The sequence below is a fragment of the Thalassophryne amazonica genome, chromosome 5 (assembly GCF_902500255.1).
Source record: "Thalassophryne amazonica chromosome 5, fThaAma1.1, whole genome shotgun sequence".
Lineage (NCBI taxonomy): Eukaryota > Metazoa > Chordata > Actinopteri > Batrachoidiformes > Batrachoididae > Thalassophryne > Thalassophryne amazonica.
Genome location: NC_047107.1, coordinates 12,176,138 through 12,197,277, shown reverse-complemented (window position 1 = coordinate 12,197,277; position 21,140 = coordinate 12,176,138). Strand labels below are relative to the sequence as shown.

Sequence of the window (21,140 nt, the reverse complement as noted above, 5' to 3'; positions counted from 1 at the left end):
AGCTCTTGCTTGTAAAGTCACTTATCCAAATGTTTTTGCTTGTGAGATGAAACATATTATTAACCACAGGCCATTAATAAATGGTGCGAGGTGAGAGAGTTTGCGTGGTCATGCTGATATGGTTGGGAATGTGGAAAATGCATTTATTCTACTTGCACTTGCAAGGTCTCAAAATGAGGCACAGAGTTGCATTTTTGAGTTTGACAAATATTCCTTTTAAATGCAATCTCAAATCAGAATAAGTTGGAATGGTAAAAAAAAATAAATTAATTCATTAAAAAAACAGTGATTCTCCCATTTTCAGTAGATTCAGAACGTATTCACAGTTTCACTTTTTTCCTCATTTTATGTTACAGCCTTATTCCCAAAAATTAAATTATTTTTCCCCTTAAAATTCTACTCACAATGCCCCATAATGACAACATGAAATGTTTTTTATTTGTTTGTTTGTTTTCTGCAAATTTACTTAAAACTAGAGCACCACACTCGTAGAGCCAAACGTCCACAACAATAGTTCCACAAAATTTTACATAAAAAAAATTTACACGGTCAAATTCCTGTGAGAAGTGGCTTTTCATAATCTACATTAGATATGATTGAATGTCAGAAGTATGGATTTAATTCATGCACTTGAATCAGTGAAAAAGTTTTTTTTCCAGCTTCTTTGGTTTCTGAATTCTTTTTCAGGTAATTTTCACAGAACATTACTTATCTTTGCTAGGCACAATTTGTCGTTGCTTTTTGGCACTTTGTTTCTGAAAACAGCCATGAAATTGGAACCTCCATGTAATTTTGGTCGTGTAGGTAAATCCATCACAAAATTAAGAGTTATTGAGGCACTTTTGATTCAGATATAATGCAAAATGTACACCAAATGGGCTTTTCAATATTATATGAGCAAAGCATAGCGGAGTGGCGCAAAGCTCACTCATGGTACAGGGCGTCCTAAACAGGAAGCACCAATTTTCAAATCCACAGTAAAACAGGAAATGTTCAAATGTCAAACACTTCCTGGATTGACAGACGAGATCCCATGGAATCTCGCGGGAACTCAGTGGCAAGCTCACACTCAAACATGAAGTGCCAACTTTTCAGTCACAGTGAAACAGGAAATGTTGAACACTTCCTGGCATGGGTGGAGCTAGGGGTTTCACTGGACTCCCCTGAAATCTGATTGGACACAGATGACTGACATGTCACAGCACCGCACATCTGGTTGAAAAGAGCTGCATTTTGAAATTAGTGGGTCACACTGACTGCTAGGTTCCTCTGTTTTTACCTCATAACTCAATAACAGTCAGTCACAGATTGTCCAAACTATACCTTTTTGGAATCTTTATGATTAGGCAAATAATGTGGTGTAATTTTCTATATTATTTGAGCATCTTTTAATTTTGACCCCTGTGTAATTCTTCAAGTGACCCCTACCTGGCTGCCTACTGAAAATTCAAGTGTCCAGTCAGTTTGTTTTCCTTCTTTTTAAGAGTTAATGTCTATGGATTATTTGTGCTGAATTTGATGCTTATATCACCATTTGCAGGATTCCACTCTAAATATTCTCTTATCTGCTGCACTATATATGAGCTGTACGTAAGATGCTGCTCCTCAGTGTTTCTCAGTTGCCCTCAAAAGTATTTGAACACTTGGTATTTCACACATTTTAATTTGTTTATTCCATTTCAAATACATTTTTTTTCTAAAATTATCTTCTTTAACTCAAACTGAAAGCGAATCTCTACAACTTGATATAAATTAATAAAAAATATAAAATCCAGCTTCCCAATGAAGTGGTGTAGAGGTGGATTTTCTTAAAAAGACCTGAAAGTTCAGCTACAATTTGACAGAAAGCACATTTGAGATGAAAACCTAGATTTGATGTTTTAATCAAAGAATCTTTTGTATTTATTCATATTTGATGTAAATAAAGTCCAAGACATATTCAGTGATTTGGAAATGTTATGTTTCCATTCCCTGACTTGTCTAAAGAAAACTGGCAATAAAACTGATTATTATTTACAGGTTTTATCAAGTTTTAAAGATTTGCTTTCAGTTTGAGTTTGAGTAAGATAATTTTAGGTATTTTTATTTATTTATTTTTGTATTCCTTGTATTTTAAATGGCATAAACAAATAAAATGTGTGAAATTCCTTGTTCCTATACTTTTGGAGGGCACAGTATCCTAACCTTATGATGAGTTTAAAATGAGTGGTATTATTACTGTTTTGTTTAAGAATATTTAATTTTTACTGTCGCTGCACTTTGTGTCAAATCATAGTCATATCGCATATCGCATTGATATGAAAATTCAGTAAGTTATATCTTCTATTATACATTCCAAATCTAAGGTGGAACTCTACTAGTGTTTACTAAGGTACACCTAATTATCTTTAAAAAAAAAAAAAAAGAGAGAGAGAGAGTAGAGCCACTTAGGTGCCTGGTCTTGAGAACCAGGGATAGTAGGTTGAAAAGCTTTTTTATCCCATGGGGACTCTCCCTACCCACCTAAGCAGCTAAGGATATGGACAGCATGTATATAAGTGACATTTACATGAGAATTTATATGACAATATTGAGATATGATAATTTGGCCATATTGTGCAGCCCTACTGTCAACTAGCTGAAGACTTTGACTATTAATTTACATCTGCATTTAAAAAATGCTTAACATGGCAGGGGGTTACGAGGGCTGCAATTAGGGGGGGTCAGATGAAAAGCAAAAAAAGAAATGCTTAAAAAGGTGGGGAGTCTGGGGGGGCGTGACTCCCCCAGAAGCTGAAAGGTTTTAGTCATGCTCATGCTCCCAAGAGCCATTTTACTGAAAAAAGTCTGAAGGAAACATGGTGACATGCTGACGAGCTTCACTCGTTCATGTCTGCGACATATGCATATTAACTAATGAAGGATAAAGGATACCATCCTACACCATGCACTTAAATATGAAATAAATTGGATTTTTGTTTGACAGTTACAAATTTTTGAAAATTCATTAAATGTTAAACATAGGGATTTTTCCTGACCTTGACCTTTGACCTATGACCCTGAAAATGGAATCAGTTCTTGCGTATGAGAATATGAATCTTCAGTAAAAAAAAATAAAAAAAAAATCATAACAATATATCTGAAAAATTGTGGGCTCCAGGCTGTTCACAAACAATTACCTCATTATTACAACAAATTCTCCTTATTATAATGACAGTTCTTTACATTTTCCAAGCATTTGCTTGACAGGACTGCTGATCTGAATGAATTTGGATCCATGAGTAAGACAAATATACATATACAGAAAGGGTTATCAATCAATCAATCAATTTTTTTATATAGCGCCAAATCACAACAAACAGTTGCCCCAAGGCACTTTATATTGTAAGGCAAGGCCATACAATAATTATGTAAATATGTTATAAATTAAGTTATTGTTATCTTCTCACCAGACAATGCAGACATCCTCATCTTTTTGAAATGGAATATGAAGCTATAATCTTAGATAAGTTTTGCTGCATTGTCTCCTTTTTTTCTACTTTTCATGATTTTGACAAAGGCTATTCTTTTCTTTTTACTGTTAATATTGTCTGGCGGGATCCACAGGCTGTAGTTTGGGTAGTGTTTATCAAATAGGTAGCTGGCATTTTTCAAGGGTGGTAATAATTTATGCAAAGGTTCTATAATGATTTGAAATGGTGTGTGAGTCCAGAATGTAATTGTCAATGTCCATTGTTCACTGTTGTTACATAATATCTGTTGCTTCTACAAAAATATTAGCCCTATCAATGTTACATTTTGTCAACATTCATCCTTGACCCAAAATACATAAGCATCCCAAGCGGCAAATGTCAGCTCTCCCTAGTTTCTCCTTGTTAAAAAGTCCACACGCATGCACGCACGCATACACATACATATCAGGCACTTGGCTTTTAATATATAGATGATTTACTGCCCACTGGTGGAATTGTGTGTGAGTCCAGAATTTAATTATCAATGGTGACTTCATGACTTTCTTTGCTAACAAAATTTTAACTATTAGAGAAAAAATTACTCATAACCATCCCAAAGACGTATCGTTATCTTTGGCTGCTTTCAGTGATGCCGGTATTTGGTTAGACTCTTTCTCTCCGATTGTTCTGTCTGAGTTATTTTCATTAGTTACTTCATCCAAACCATCAACATGTTTATTAGACCCCATTCCTACCAGGCTGCTCAAGGAAGCCCTACCATTAATTAATGCTCCTCGGACAGTGGACTCATCTCTGTGCTTGTTCTGTTAGACCTCAGTGCTGCTTTTGATACTGTTGACCATAAACTTTTATTACAGAGATTAGAGCATGCCATAGGTATTAAAGGCACTGCGCTGCGGTGGTTTGAATCATATTTGTCTAATAGATTACAATTTGTTCATGTAAATGGGGAATCTTCTTCACAGACTAAAGTTAATTATGGAGTTCCACAAGGTTCTGTGCTAGGACCAATTTTATTCACTTTATACATGCTTCCCTTAGGCAGTATTATTAGACGGTATTGCTTAAATTTTCATTGTTACGCAGATGATACCCAGCTTTATCTATCCATGAAGCCAGAGGACACACACCAGTTAGCTAAACTGCAGGATTGTCTTACAAACATAAAGACATGGATGACCTCTAATTTCCTGCTTTTAAACTCAGATAAAACTGAAGTTATTGTACTTGGCCCCACAAATCTTAGAAACATGGTGTCTAACCAGATCCTTACTCTGGATGGCATTACCCTGACCTCTAGTAATACTGTGAGAAGTCTTGGAGTCATTTTTGATCAGGATATGTCATTCAAAGCGCATATTAAACAAATATGTAGGACTGCTTTTTTGCATTTATGCAATATCTCTAAAATCAGAAAGGTCTTGTCTCAGAGTGATGCTGAAAAACTAATTCATGCATTTATTTCCTCTAGGCTGGACTATTGTAATTCATTATTATCAGGTTGTCCTAAAAGTTCCCTAAAAAGCCTTCAGTTAATTCAAAATGCTGCAGCTAGAGTACTGACGGGGACTAGAAGGAGAGAGCATATCTCACCCATATTGGCCTCTCTTCATTGGCTTCCTGTTAATTCTAGAATAGAATTTAAAATTCTTCTTCTTACTTATAAGGTTTTGAATAATCAGGTCCCATCTTATCTTAGGGACCTCGTAGTACCATATCACCCCAATAGAGCGCTTCGCTCTCAGACTGCAGGCTTACTTGTAGTTCCTAGGGTTTGTAAGAGTAGAATGGGAGGCAGAGCCTTCAGCTTTCAGGCTCCTCTCCTGTGGAACCAGCTCCCAATTCAGATCAGGGAGACAGACACCCTCTCTACTTTTAAGATTAGGCTTAAAACTTTCCTTTTTGCTAAAGCTTATAGTTAGGGCTGGATCAGGTGACCCTGAACCATCCCTTAGTTATGCTGCTATAGACGTAGACTGCTGGGGGGTTCCCATGATGCACTGTTTCTTTCTCTTTTTGCTCTGTATGCACCACTCTGCATTTAATCATTAGTGATCGATCTCTGCTCCCCTCCACAGCATGTCTTTTTCCTGGTTCTCTCCCTCAGCCCCAACCAGTCCCAGCAGAAGACTGCCCCTCCCTGAGCCTGGTTCTGCTGGAGGTTTCTTCCTGTTAAAAGGGAGTTTTTCCTTCCCACTGTAGCCAAGTGCTTGCTCACAGGGGGTCGTTTTGACCGTTGGGGTTTTACATAATTATTGTATGGCCTTGCCTTACAATATAAAGCGCCTTGGGGCAACTGTTTGTTGTGATTTGGCGCTATATAAAAAAAATTGATTGATTGATTGAATGGTCACTGTTCACTGTTGCTAGCTAATATCTGTAGTTTCCCCCAAAATATTTGTCCTATCAACTTTCCACTTTTGCGGCGTTCATCCTTGAACCAAAATCTATAATGGCAAATGACAGCTCTCCTCAGTATCTCCAAGATCTATACAGAGGCCACTTGGCTTTTAATATATAGATTAATACTTACTTTAAAATGTTATCTCAAATATTGGACACCTTGTTATTATTCAGCACCACTGGTAAATGTTCCTTATTTTTATTGCTTGCAAATTTCATTTTAAAAATGGTAAGCAATGTAGTTTTTTTCTGATCTGGAAAATGATCCTAGGCTTAAACACTATCTAATCTGAACTGTGGTTTTTGTGCTCCATGACACCCCAAGCATTTTCCACATTGTCCCTCTGATTTGTGGTTCTGATAAAAGTTCTCTCCCAAGGTTTTTTCTTTTGTCACTCAGTGTAATTGTATTTCTGTGAAGCGAAAGAAACCATCCTTCTTGTTTTTTTTCTCAACATTACATTTTTTCTAATACAGGCTTCCATAAACTCATACTGGTCAACACGTGGTATGGTTCCCTAAGGCCTTTTTTCAGTTATGAAGAGAACCTCACCTTGGTCCCAGCTGTCACAGATGGCAGTCACAGGTAACATACATACATGCATGGAAGCACTTGAAAGACTTGGATTTGTACAAGTTGACAGTGACTTTGAGGATTAAGGGCAGAAGATACTGTAGCTTCACCTCATCCATACTGAAATGAGAGGCAGCTTGGACACCAGTCATGAGTATTGTGTTTTGGTTGTTTGACCTCAGTTGGGAATGAATGGATTAATTTTGTTTGTGTGTTTGCTTGTTTCTGCTGTCTGTGTGTGGAACTCTTTTTGCATCATTCCACGGAAAGAGAGCAAACATTGTGAATGAAAGGGAGAAAAGTCATCAGGACGCCGTTGTTGGAAAATGAAGATATTCCAGAAAAGAAAGGCACATTTGAGAATGACAACTGTTGGTGTGTGGAGGTGATAACTGCTGCACAGTAGTGCTCAGGTCCAGTGCACCTGTCTGTTTGTGAAGATGACCAACTATTGATTCCGTTGAGGGAGTTTGGAAGGAACCTATTGTCCCAAGTGGAGGACTTTACATAACTCTTGTTCACGGGTGGGGTAAATTGCTGCATGAGATTGATAGACAGATTGGGGTGACATCTGATGTGTTACAGAACTGCCTCGAGAGGTTATCCACACGTCCAACTGGGAGAAAGTCCTGGATAAGACCCAAGACATGCTGGAATGATTACATTTCGCCACTGACTTGGGAACGCCTCTAGATCTCCCAGGAACAGTTAGAGGTCTTGGCCAAGGACAGGGAAGTGCATGTTGATCTGCTTGGTCTACTGCTCTTTTGAAGTATCAGAAAATGACTGAAAGAATGAGTTTGGAAGGCCTTATACTCATAGCTGCAGAATTCTCTGTGGTTCATAAACCAGAGAGCAGCCAGATCTTCTTATATTTGGTCCACCTATTTTTGATGTGATTGTTCTGGTGCACTGAGACAGTGCCAAATACCTTGATGGAGGTATTGTGTTGTTTGCTACCTTGTCTGAGACTATATCATCATGCTCAGACTTTGTGAAGCAACAATGCTACCCACTAATGCAAAGGCTCTCTTTCTTTCGGTCTCTCTGTCTCTTTCTCTGTCTCTCTCTGACGTTCTCTCTCTCGCTCTCTCTCCTTGCATGTGGGACATGTCCTTTTCACCAGATCAGTTTCTTCTTGATCTGTATCCATCTGACTGTCCTCTTCATCTTCAGTCTGACTATATATTCACTGAGAGGAGGCTTTTCAGTGTCCCATTGTGTGGCAAGGTAAAATAATTTGTATGATAAATTCTCAGTCGTTACATTCAGCAAATGTAAGCAGGTATTTACTGATGTCCTGAAGTGCATTTGGAGGTAATCCATTGGCTTTTTATCTTTTGGAAATTTCAAGGATCCAGACATGGTTGAACAGCGTATTGTTCCCCTTGGTGGAGTCATACATTCATTGTAGTTAAGCTTGACACCTGCTTGAACTCATTACCATCCAAAAGTGTTACTAAAAAGATGATCTGTCCACCAAGGCAATGACTGGCGCAGGTGACTATTAAATGGATCATCATCTGATCTGCTCCAGGATCCAACTGAACATCTGCCCCAAGAGGAGGCCTGGATACTGCAACACTGTCAAAAGGTTCAACATCACCAAGCCTGAAGACCCACAAACAAAAGCAGAGTTTTGACAGTGCCTGATGAAAGAACTCCTAACAAAGTACTCCACCCCAGCTCCTAAATATTGGGAGGAGCTCCAGACACCCAGAACAACAGCCTTCCAAGAATTACTCACACCTGAAGAGGAAGCACCAGGAGTAGTTTGTTGAGAATGACCTCATGACCTCCAATGACTCAACAACCAAAAGTGAAACCCCAGAAAGATCCAACCTAACAAGAGACAAAGTCAACTCCAGCAAAGCAAAGCAGCGTTGGTGGATCACTAAGGCTGCTGAAATCCAAGCACTTGTCAAAAGAAATGAAAGCAGTTTTTTCAATGCCACTAAAGCAGTCTATGACCCCTCCAACCAAGATCAAGTACCTCTTCAAAGAAAGAATGGCCTGAGCCTGCTGAAGTCCAAAGATGACATCAGTGCTCGATGGAAAGAACACTTTGAAAACCTCCTTAGCACGAGGAGGAAGGGCTCAGCCATTTCCCAAGACAAGACACCATTGAAGAATTCAGCCGAACCCCAACTCGCAAAGAAACTCTTGTCCTTAAATGCATGATGAACAGCATAGTATTCAGGGAAGACGAGATTCCTATTGAGGCCAAAAGTAAAACCAAAAGTAGTCAAAAATAGCCAATTATACCCTGGACTCCAGAGGGTATAATTGGCTGTTTGTTGTGTGTGGGCCGCTGAAGAGGAGGTACTGCTGGCCCATCACCACCAGAGGGCGCCCTGCCTGGAGTGCGGGCTCCAGGCACCAGAGGGCGCCGCCGCCTGATGAGAGCAGCCAGGATGACAGCTGTCACCCATTACTGGACACAGCTGACTTCACTCAGTACGGAGGTATATCAGCAGGACAGCGTCTCCACCTCAGTGCCGAGATATCACCTTGAGTTTAAGGTAACCACCTCTGCAACAGATACTGTATCTTTGTGACGATACATTATAAACTTTTCAGGACAGCGGAAGGCCAAGTGTTCGGATAAGTACTCACCTTTCCTGCTTCAGTGTGACAAGAGGTGGAGGCGGCTTTGCCCCTCTCATCTACTGGGTGCGGTCGCATCCCAACCTGTGTGTTTGTGTTCTTTCCCGCCAGCAGTACCGGATCCGACGAGCGGAGGCAGTGACCACCTGGGAATTCGGGACTTGGCGGTTCCAGTACTTCTGGGTGGTTCCGGTTCAACTAGGACGGACGTCTCCTACCTTCGGGCCTGCCCACAAGACACCAGCAGATTTCGGCTTACAAATTGCTAATTGTTGTATCAGTTGTGCTATTTTCACAACAGTAAAACTTGTTCTTACTTTTCTCCATTGTCCGTTCATTGCGCCCCCTGTTGTGGGTCCGTGTACCTACACTTTCACAACACTGTTTTTGACTACTTTTGGTTTTACATTTATAATTTACGTTTAAAAAGTGCATACCTGGGCTTGTTTGGTGTCATTGTTTTCAGCAAGCGCTCACCTGTGTGACTTTCCAGTTTTTCATTCATTCTGACCTACTGTATTAACACAATGAATCTAAAATCACACAAAAAACATAAAATCTGAGGAGAAAAAAGTTTTTTTTTTTTTTTTACTGTGAAAACCACAAACTTGTTTAATGAACCATTTTCATAACTTCAAATGTAAATATAAATTGTAAATTTCAATAACATATGTACAAATGTAGCAAAAAAGTTACATAAATGCAGGAAATGCTTCAGGCAATGTTTTGTACAATTATTTACAAAACCTTCAGATTTCACAATCAGATTTAGAATTTCAAAAAAAATGTACGAATATAGTGCAGGGAATGCTAATGCTAAACTATTTAGAAAACAATCCGATGTCAAAATAACATTTAGAATGTAAATATACAGCCCAGTCTCAAGGTTTTTTTTTTTGTGCTCCCATGACGAAATGAGTCAAATTTTCGTGACTTTTTTTTCAACTGACTATTCCTAACCCTACTCCTACCCCGACCCTAAGCTTAACCATAACCTAATCTTACTCTTTCCCCAATCTTACCACCCTGACCCCCCCACTTCAGTTTTAATTTTGTGCAGCCATTACAGAATGAATTAGAATGAATTTGTGCTGCTGTGACAAAAATGAGGTGTTGGGAAAGTGAAGTACATGGACCCACGACAGGGGGCGTAAATGAACGGCCAATAGGAAGTCTGAATAAATAACAATTTATTCTGCAAATGTGCACAACAACCCAATATGCTTTTAGTCTGTCAATCAATCTACACAAAAGGTGACGCGTGGGCAGGCCCGAGGGTAGGAGACGCCTATCCAGAGAAGAGCCGGGACCCACGAGGTTCCACCACCAATGGAGACCTGCAATAAACCAGAGCCACCAAGTCCTGAGTCCCCAGGTGGCCACTGCTCCCAGCTGTCAGATCCGGTACTGCTGGCAGGAACAGACAAAGGTTATAGGTGGGTGTGTGTACACCCAGCAACAGTCATCAAAAAGTTCATTTCCTCTCCTGAGGGAAAACTCCACCACTCCCAGAAAACAGGAACACTGAAAACGTGCAGTGCCTAATGTAATACTTAGAAAGTTAGGAAAGTGAGGAGTGGAAACGCCAGCTCTTCCACAAGCCCAGCTCCAAGCTGTAAGTATACAAAAGGATCATGACTGCAAAGATCAGAAGCAAAACATGTGCGTACGGCACAAGACGGCTGAGTCGGTTACCTGACGGGTAAGCTGATAACTCAGTAGGGTTCTGATGATTCTCCCAGGCTTTTATGGTGGTGATGATGATGACCATGATGACTGACAGCTGTCAGTGTCGGCGCACCTGGAGCTCCTGTGAGGCGGCTGTGCCCTCTGGTGCCTGAAACCCGACAACAGGCAGGGCGCCCTCTGGTGGTGAGCCAGCAGTACCTCCTCTTCGTGCGGCCCACACAACAGGAACCCCCCTCAACGGCCGCCTCCTGGTGCCCGACCAGGCTTGTCGGGGTGTCGTTGGTAGAAGTCGGCCAGGAGGGTCGGATCCAGGATGAAGCTCCTCTTCACCCAGGAGCGCTCTTCAGGTCCGTACCCCTCCCATTCCACCAAATACTGGAACCCCCGACCCCTCCGGCGAACATCAAGGAGCCTTCTCACCGTCCATGCAGGCTCCCCGTCGATCATGCGTTCAGGAGGCAGCGCTGGTCTGGGGGTGCAGAGGTCGGATGTGTGGCAAGGCTTGATTTTGGAGACATGAAATACCGGATGGATCCGCAGTGAAGCTGGGAGTTTAAGCTTCACTGCGGCTGGACTGATGACTTTGAGGATGGGAAATGGTCCGATAAATCTGTCTGTCAACTTTGGTGAGTCCGTGTGCAGAGGAATGTTCTTTGTGTATAGCCAAACCTCCTGCCCAGGCTGGTAAGCGAGGACCGGGATGCGTCAGCGATCTGCATGGCCCTTCGCCCTTGTCCGGGCTTTCAGAAGGGCAGAGCGGGCTGTTCACCACACCCAACGGCACCTTCTGAGGTAGGCCTGGACCAAGGGAACCTCGACCTCTACCGCCACAGCCGGAAACAGTGAGGGCTGGTACCCCAAGCACGCTTCAAAGGGGGAGAGGCCAGTCGCCGATGAGACCTGGCTGTTGTGGGCGTACTCGATCCAGGCCAGATGTTGACTCCAGGCCATCGGGTGCACGGAGGTCACACATCTTAGGGCCTGTTCCAGATCTTGATTAGCCCGCTCTGCTTGTCCATTAATCTGGGGGTGGTACCCGGACGAGAGGCTCACGGTGGTCCCCAGTTCCCTACAGAAACTCCTCCAGACTTGCAAGGAGAACTGGGGACCACGGTCGGAGACGATGTTCGTGGGGATACCATGCAGATGCACGACATGGTGGAGCAGGAGGTCTCGGGACCTTCGGGAGGGCCACGAAGTGGGCCGCCTTGGAGAATCGGTCCACTATCGTCATGATGGTCGTCATTCCCTGGGATGCAGGGAGACCCGTGACGAAGTCCAGGCCTATATGGGACTAGGGGCGTCGAGGCACCGGCAATGGCTGGAGGAGTCCTCTCTCTGCTTGGTGAACAGCCTTGCCCCTGGCACAGGTGGTGCAGGCCCGGACATACTCCCAGACATTGGCTTCCATGGACGCCCACCAGAATCGCTGCCGGACCACTGCCACGGTTCTTCGCACCCCTGGATGGCAGGAGAGCTTGGAACCGTGACAGAAGTCCAGGACTGCAGCTCTTGCGTCTGGTGGGACGTACAGTCTGTTCGAAGGTCCACTGCCGGGGTCCGGGTGACGCGTCAGGGCCTCCCTGACGATGTTTTCCACGTCCCACGTGAAGGTGGCGACGATAGTGGACAGGTGGATCCGACAGCTCTGTTCTGACCTCCTCTTCATGCACCTGGACAGTGCGTCAGACTGTTGGTTTTTGGTCCCGGGGCGGTATGTTATCCGGAAGTCAAAGCGTCCAAAGAACAGTGACCAACGGGCTTGCCTGGGGTTCAGACGCTTAGCGGTCCGCATGTACTCCAGGTTCCAATGGTCAGTGAAAACAGTGAATGGAACCACAGCTCCCTCCAACAAGTGTCTCACTCCTCCAGGGCCTCTTTCACCGTCAGGAGCTCCCGATTGCCGACATCATAGTTCCGTTCTGCTGGGGTCAACTTGCGGGAAAAATAGGCACAAGGGTGGAGGACCTTATCGGACTGTCCGCTCTGGGACAGCACGGCTCCAATCCCTGAGTCAGAGGCATCCACTTCAACAATAAACTGGCGGCTAGGATTGGGCTGCACCAGAACTGGCGCAGTCGAGAACTGGCGTTTCAACTCCCTAAACGCGGCTTCGCACCGATCCGACCAGGTGAAGGGGACTTTTGGGGAGGTCAGGGCTGTCAGGGGACCAACCACCTGACTGTAGCCCTTGATGAACCTCCTATAGAAATTCGCGAAGCCGAGGAACTGTTGCAGCTTCCTACGGCTTGCCGGTTGAGGCAAATCTCTCACTGCCCCAACCTTGGCCGGATCGGGTGCGACGGAGTTGGAGGAAATGATAAACCCCAGGAAGGACAAAGAAGTACAGTGGAACTCGCACTTCTCTCCCTTCACAAACAGCCGGTTTTCCAACAACCGATGCAGGACCTGACGTACATGCTTCACATGGGTCTCAGTATCCGGGGAGAAGATGAGGATATCGTCCAGGTATACGAAAACGAACCGATGCAGGAAGTCCCGCAAGACGTCATTTACCAAAGCTTGGAACGTCGCGGGGGCGTTAATGAGGCCGAACGGCATGACCAGGTACTCAAAGTGACCTAACGGGGTGTTAAATGCCATCTTCAATTCGTCTCCCTTCTGGATACGAACCAGGTGATACGCATTCCTAAGATCCAGCTTTGTGAATATTTTGGCTCCATGCAGGGGCGTGAACACTGAATCCAATAGGGGCAATGGGTATCGGTTGCGAACCGTAATCTCGTTCAGCCCTCTATAATCAATGCATGGACGGAGTCCGCTGTCCTTCTTGCCCACAAAAAATAATCCAGCACCTAATGGGGAGGAAGAGTTCCGGATTAACCCGGCAGCTAAAGAGTCCCGGATGTAGGTCTCCATTGATTCGCGCTCAGGGCGTGAGAGATTGTACAGTCTACTGGACAGATATTCAGCGCCTGGAATCAAATAAATGTCATAATCATACGGTCGGTGCGGGGGAAGGGTGAGTGCCAGATCTTTGCTGAAAACGTCAGCAAGATCATGGTACTCAGCCGGCACCGCCGTAAGATTGGGGGGAACACAGACCCCCTCTTTAGCAGTCGCACTGGGTGGGACCGAGGATCTTAAACACTCCCGGTGGCAGGTTTTGCTCCATTGAGCCACAACCCCAGTCGGCCAATCGATCCGGGGATTGTGCTTACTCATCCATGGATAACCCAAAATAATTCTGGAGGTAGAAGAAGTTACAAAAAACACAATCTCCTCCCTGTGGTTTCCAGACACAACCAGTGTTAAGGGCTGTGTCTGGTGTGTTATTAATGGAAGAAGGGTGCCATCTAGTGCCCATACCTTCAGTGGTGAAGGAAGGGCCACTAGAGGGAGCCCTACTTCCTTAGCCCATCTGCTATCAAGCAGATTCCCCTCTGACCCCGTGTCGATGAGTGCTGGGGCATGAAGGGTTAAATCCCCACAGAGCATCATAACTGGGACTCTGGGACGGATTTTCATGTTTTTCCCCCGTGAGCATGATGGCTCACCCTTAGCCCAGTCTCTAAGGGTGAGCATTGTCGTTTTGACCGGGGCAGTTTTTCTGTTTATGCTCACTCGAGCCGCAGTAAAAACACTCTCCGCGTGCCAGCCTCCTTTGTCTGTCATTCAATCTCATTTCAGCCCTGCTCGTGTCCCTAACATCGTCAGCAGGGGGAGCTGTTGTCACGCGGAATGCTCTGGCTTTTGAGCGGGGGGAGGACAGCGCTGCTTCAGACCCGGAAGGGAGAGGGACAGCGTGTGCCTGGTCACGCCCCTCGTCTCGCTCCCGTCGACGTTCTTCTAATCGGTTGTCTAACAGTATAACCAGGTCAATAAGCCCGTCTAAATCCCGCCTCTGATCCTTCACCACCAGGTGCTCCTTTAGGGCCGGAGACAGCCCCCTTATAAAGGCGGCGCGGAGCGCTACTGAATTCCAGCCGGCCCTCCCTGCCGCCACGCGGAAGTCGACTGAATACTCAGTGGCGCTCCGGCGCCCCTGTCGGATTGACAGTAGCACAGTTGAAGCGGATTCGCCTCTGTATGGATGATCAAACACCTGTCGAAACTCCCTGATAAACTCAGTGTACGTCGACAGGAGCCGTGAGTTCTGCTCCCAGAGTGCCGTAGCCCAGGCACGTGCCTTGCCTCGAAGCAAATTAATCACAAAAGCCACCCGGCTGTGGTCTGATGTGTACATCACGGGGCGCTGTGAAAAAACGAGCGCGCACTGCATCAGAAAGTCTGCGCACGTTTCGACATAACCCCCGTACGATTCCGGGGGGCTAATGTAAGCTTCGGGAGAAGGGGGGGAGACCTTTAAACTACCATTGGATCATCATTATTGAGCAACAGGCCCGCAGGAGGGGTGGCTGCAGCCGCGTCTGACGCGCGCGCCTCTACCTGATTGGTGACAGCCTCCATCCTGCGGGTGAGGTGAATATCCTGCTCGGTCAACAGATCTAACCGAGCCGAGTTGGTGAGGAGGCGCTGCAGCTCACCCAACTCACCTCCTGGTGGAGCCTGCACACCTTGCATTTCCATTGGTGGTTTAATCGGTGGTGAACGCCCCTCGGAGTCCATGACGTGGCCGAGTTATCCTGTTGGGAAAGTGAAGTACACAGACCCATGACAGGGGGCGTAAATGAACGGCCAATAGGAAGTCCGAATAAATAACAATTTATTCTGCAAATGTGCACAACAACCCAATATGCTTTTAGTCTGTCAATCAATCTACACAAAAGGTGACGCGTGGGCAGGCCCGAGGGTAGGAGACGCCTATCCAGAGAATAGCCGGGACCCACGAGGTTCCACCGCCAACGGAGACCTGCAATAAACCAGAGCCACCAAGTCCTGAGTCCCCAGGTGGCCACTGCTCCCAGCTGTCAGATCCGGTACTAATGGCAGGAACAGACACAGGTTATAGGTGGGTGTGTGTACACCCAGCAACAGTCAGCAAAAAGTTCAGTTCCTCTCCTGAGGGAAAACTCCACCACTCCCAGAAAACAGGAACACTGAAAACGTGCAGTGCCTAATGTAATAGTTAGAAAGTTAGGAAAGTGAGGAGTGGAAACGCCAGCTCCTCCAAACTTCCACAAACCCAGCTCCAAGCTGTAAGGATCACGACTGCAAAGATCAGAAGCAAAACATGTGCGTACGGCACAAGACGGCTGAGTCGGTTACCTGACGGGTAAGCTGATAACTCGGCAGGGTTCTGATGATTCTCCCAGGCTTTTATGGTGGTGATGATGATGACCATGATGACTGACAGCTGTCAGTGTCGGCGCACCTGGAGCTCCTGTGAGGCGGCTGCGCCCTCTGGTACCTGAAACCTGACAACAGGCAGGGCGCCCTCTGGTGGTGAGCCAGCAGTACCACCTCTTCGGGCGGCCCACACAACATGAGGCACTCTTCTTCACAATATCATAAACCAGTAGATTAATGTATATTTCATGTTGCTGAATCACGACTTGCTGTGGGACCAGGTTGAAATATAAATAGTAAATTTCAAAAACATATGTACAATGTAGTGCAGTACATGCTAAACTATTTGTGCCACTCAAAAAACAATTCCTGTTCAACACAACACAGAGGGGCACATCGCAGGCCTGACACTTCCATGGCGTGTCACTCCTTTTGTTGCCCATGTGAAGGCACCATTGGCACCTCAATCTGCCTCTTGTGGCTTTTTGCTGAGGATCTGTGCCTGTCACAATGTGCACAGGAACATGGTTCTGGCTCCTGTTCTGTGGGACACCTGTTTTGTCTGTGCCACACAGTTGACACACCAGCTCCACCATAAAGTCCTTGTGTGTCATGGGCCGCACTTGCTTCACATTGCTGATCTCACAATGCAAGATGAATGCATTTGTGGTTGCAATGTCAAGGAAGTGCAGCAACACTGTCCTGTAGCAGCGTGCAGTTTTCCATTGGGTGGAGGAGTACTGGATTACCTGGTCAGATACTGTAGGTCAACTCCACCCGTGTTTTCATTATAAGCCAACACTGGGGTAGGACAGGGAATGTCTTTCACCATCCAACATCCATCCTTTGCATCCTTCACCCTTCTCTGCCCTGTCACACCCAAAAACGGATGATGGCTGTTGGAGCACACAGACACCTCCCGTGTGTCCATCCACTTTACAAACACCAGGGGCTCCTCTGTTATCCATCTTATAGATCCTCTTTCAGATGTTTTTGTCAGAGCATTTGCCTTCCCTGTGGGGCATCATGTGCTCTCCCTGTATGGTCCACATGCCCCAAACTTCATGTTAGCCAGGTCCATGAACAGTTTGGGACTTGTGTAAAAATTGTCCATGTAAATGTGGTACCCAGTACCAAGCGAGGATGGCTGGATCAGGTTCATGACAACATTGTATGACAGCCTGTGCTCACTTGTGGTCACAGTCTTGCCAGTGTAAATGGTGAACTTGAGTGTGTAGCCATTACTTGAAACAGCAAACACAAAAGTTTCATGCCCCATTTTGTTGGCTTGCCCCTTTGAGCCATATTGAGTCATTCCAGTTTTAGCCTTCATCACCACCATCTTTTCATCCACTGCCAGCTCCCTCCTCAGGTGGTAATAAGCCTGGCAGGCACTGAGGATGTCATCATGAAGAGGCCTGACTCAAAACAGTTTGTCATGACCTGCTGTTCCTCTTTTTCTATCATTTTCTAAATCCTCACCTCGATCACCTAGGTGGATGTTCCAGAATATCGATCTAAATCTCTGGACATAACTTTCGCTGGAAAGGGCACAGACAAAATATGAGTTTGTTTCCAGTAGTCCTGGAGACTTGGCAGTGACACCAATGACATGTACTGTATATCAGAAGTCCAAAAAATTTGTACAGATCTTCCATTTCAATGTTTGTCCAGTTGTATTTTTTCTCTAATGCCTTGTTTTTTTGCAGCAATTTTATGGGCGTTGGTGCAAATTGTTCTATTTGTGTCATTTGCAAAAAAAACAAAAGAAAAAGGCCTTTTGGACTTTGGGTGGAAAGTGTATCAACCTGGACTCCTGGTGACCAGTGTCTGCATCCTCCTCCATGTTCCAGCAGTCAGCGCTGGGGCGTGTCTCTGCTGCACGTCCGAGCGGAGGTCCTTATCTGGAAACAGAAGCGTAAGCTCCGACCCTCTCTTCAGATCTCCGTGCGCCTGTTGGTGGATCCACCTGCTTTGGTTGCTCCTCCAGAACAGAAGAGGGATCATCTCTTTCATGACCAGAATCCTCACTGTCTGTTTCAGACTCCAACAATGTGCTGCGTGCTGAGTCTTCCTCCAGTTCAAAAAATAACTGAAGCGCTTGCTCCACATTCATAAAACGCCACATTTTTAACAAAAACAAACAAACAAACAAACAAACAATCAAACAAACAACAAAATACTAACCACATATCAGTAACAAAGAGAAAACACACATACAATCAGACCCATGTGGCGTGGGTGGGCTGTGATCAAACCCACGTGGGGTTAGTGAACACACGTGGGGTTAGTGATTTCTGATTGGTGGAAAATTTCAGGAGCCAACCAATGAGGAAGAAGGCATCATATTTCTTCCCACCACTGTTGCTGCTGCAGAAGAGAAGGAAGTGATCCTTTTGGCTGCATGTGTGTACATAAATGCGCAGTGAACAATGACAGTGATATTCATGAAAATGCATGGCATAAAAAATACTCATAAGCATGGGCGCAATTTGGTGGGGGGTAGGGGGAACATGTCCCCCCCACCTTATCAACCAGGGGGGACAGAATATGGTATGCTCCCCCCAACCTTCTGACATATATGTGTGTACTTGAAACATGCTATGCCAGTCTTATGTGCAAACCATGTCAGTCATATGTGCAGAACCATGTCAGAATAGTATCTTTGTTTCTGCAAGTTTGTATTTTTAGCAGCATTGACTTGTTTACAACACCTGTTTCTTGTCACATTCGGAATTTTCTGGGACTGCATTTGCCCAGATTTGAAAACAAAAATAGTTGCCTCTAGGGACTAGTGTCTACACATAAGTATCAATGGACCATATGCTAATTTACTAAATTCTGAAACTTAGAAAAGGAAATCAGAAAAGCTATCTGGGACCTCAGAAAGCCCATCTGCAATTATTGCTTGATCTCCAAAATCAGTCTATGCAAGCAAAATTATGTTCAATATGACTGTTGTCATTAGTGCCACTTCGAAAATTAAATTCATGATAAGTAATTTATCCTAAACTTATGATCTGTTGTTTTTTCAAACTTATGCAAAAACAAATCTTGAGAAAAAAAATACAGTATGTGATAGTTAATAATTATTAACTATTAAGCCTGTTCTTTCATATTTATGAATACATTTTACCACATTGCCGTTGTTTTTTTTAAAGAAAACTCAACCTATCATTCTTTTTGAGTTCTACACATGTGGTGATACCTTATTTACACCAGGATGTTAATAAATACAAAGTGCATAAGTCAAATGGTGTCCACTTTATGGTCTTCTCAAAACATTAAAATTACTGTTCTGGATGCTCAGAATGCATCTGAGCTTATCAAGAGACCGTTGGCTTCTGGGGGCCTAAAGTGGCCCCCAGACCCCCGGCCTATGGCTTCAGCCCTGCGGGCCTCGCACTTTGCCCCCCCCCAATTTCTAGTTCTAAATTGTGCCCTTGCTCATAAATCCAGTTATACTACACCTATTAACAACATTTAAAAAGTGCTATGAAGGTTGAAGTCTCCACGTTCAACACACATTTAAAGGGTGCCTCAGAGTGCAGCAGATTGAGTGTTATGTCTGCTTAATTAGGTCATGTGACTTTTTACGAGAGGGCGCGTCATTCAACTCCAGAGGGTTAAAGAAGGAAGTGCCTTTCTCCAACACTAACTGGAATAACTCATTAAAATCTGGATTTAAGAATAAATACCAGCAGATGTGAAAGACTCAGTGATTATCAACATGTACTGTCTGCCAATTGCAAGAAAATTGTCGAGAGCAACACCAACACCAACCTTTGTACATCACCTTCATCATCTTGATGAAGGCATTTGACATCATGGCATGCCCACTTCTGTTGAAGATCTTGAGCAAAATTAGCAGGCTGAAGAAATTCATCAAAATTCTGAATCTTCTCCATAATGACATGTCTGCCAAAGTTCTGATACATGACACAAAAACTGAAATTAATTTTCCTCATCACTAGTCATCCTTCTACTGCACATAGCCAGACATCTATCCAGCCTCTTTGCTGGCAGAAACTAACAACTTGTGTCCAAGTGGGAAATTCAGATGCAGGTTCTGACCAGGAGAAACGGCCTTGTCACATCAGATGAGTGGCTTCAGGATGAAGGTAAGATTGGATAAAAGAGACGATAAGAGACAGAAAAAAAAGATAACTGCAGATGTAAATTTGCAGTAGTAACAATGAAGAGGAGTGGAGTGGTGCTCTGTGTGTGCGCAAAAGCTAGCAAGGTGCCGAGTAAGTGGCTGTTACACTGCAAAAAAATGACACAAGTTCTACTGCACTGCTAAAAGACTGACTAAATAAAGGACATTAATGAGTGCAGGCTGAGTAAAGCAAGTAAAAGTAAATGGCTGCACTATAAAAGAAAATAAGCTGCACTGTAAAAAAAACCCAATAATAATAATAATAATAATAAGCTGCACTGTCAACAAAAAAAGGACAAAAGCAAAAGACAAAAGCAGGTAACGGCAGAGCCAAGAGGAACAAGAGAGAAAACTGCAGTGTTGAGTCAGCAAAATCAGCATGCAGGTGCTATTAATCCTCCATCAACATTCTGAGGGATGCAGGAGCAATCTAACTGTCAAGCTGATATGTCATTTACAGCAGAATTGGAGGTAATTTCAATTAATTTCAATTTCATCAGCTTATAATGCGCCAAATCACAACAAAAGTTGCTTCAAGGCGCCCCACACAACAGTTCAAAATAAAATTTAAAATAAGTGAGTAAATAAAAAAAATTCAAATACATAATTAAAAACACAAGTAAAAGAATACAACAGATTAAAAAAAACAAAAGCTATTCATAAGAAAGAGAATAAAAATACACTTTAAGTCTTAACTTAAAAATGTCCACAGACTCTGACTGCCTCATGGTCTACAGGGAGACTGTTCCACAGAGCAGGTGCACAATAAAAAAAAGCTCTTTGACCCGCTGACTTCTTCTTCATCCTGGGAACACACAATAGCCCCACATCCTGCAACCGCAAAACCCAGGCGGGCATGTAGGGTTTCACCAAATCAGCCCAGATAAGAAGGCGCCAGTCCATGAACAACTTTATATGTTAATAACAAGACCTTGCTGGCCAACCTCCAGTAGAGGCTTGCTTGCCTCTACTGGAGGTTGGCTCTCACTGCGGTATTGTATCACTTTCTGTTCCGGAGCACAGCGGTGTTTTGCTGTATCTGTTA

General features: G+C 44.2%; 1 protein-coding gene across 1 annotated transcript in view; it reads left to right on the top strand.

The window, feature by feature from the left end:
* The window catches only part of adgrd2 (adhesion G protein-coupled receptor D2), a 415,295-nt gene that overhangs the window by 167,518 nt on the left and 226,637 nt on the right, over positions 1–21,140 (top strand). The window contains exon 10 of the mRNA XM_034169723.1: positions 6,333–6,441. Coding sequence (XP_034025614.1) covers positions 6,333–6,441 — 109 coding nt within the window. The remainder of the gene's footprint in view (positions 1–6,332; positions 6,442–21,140) is intronic.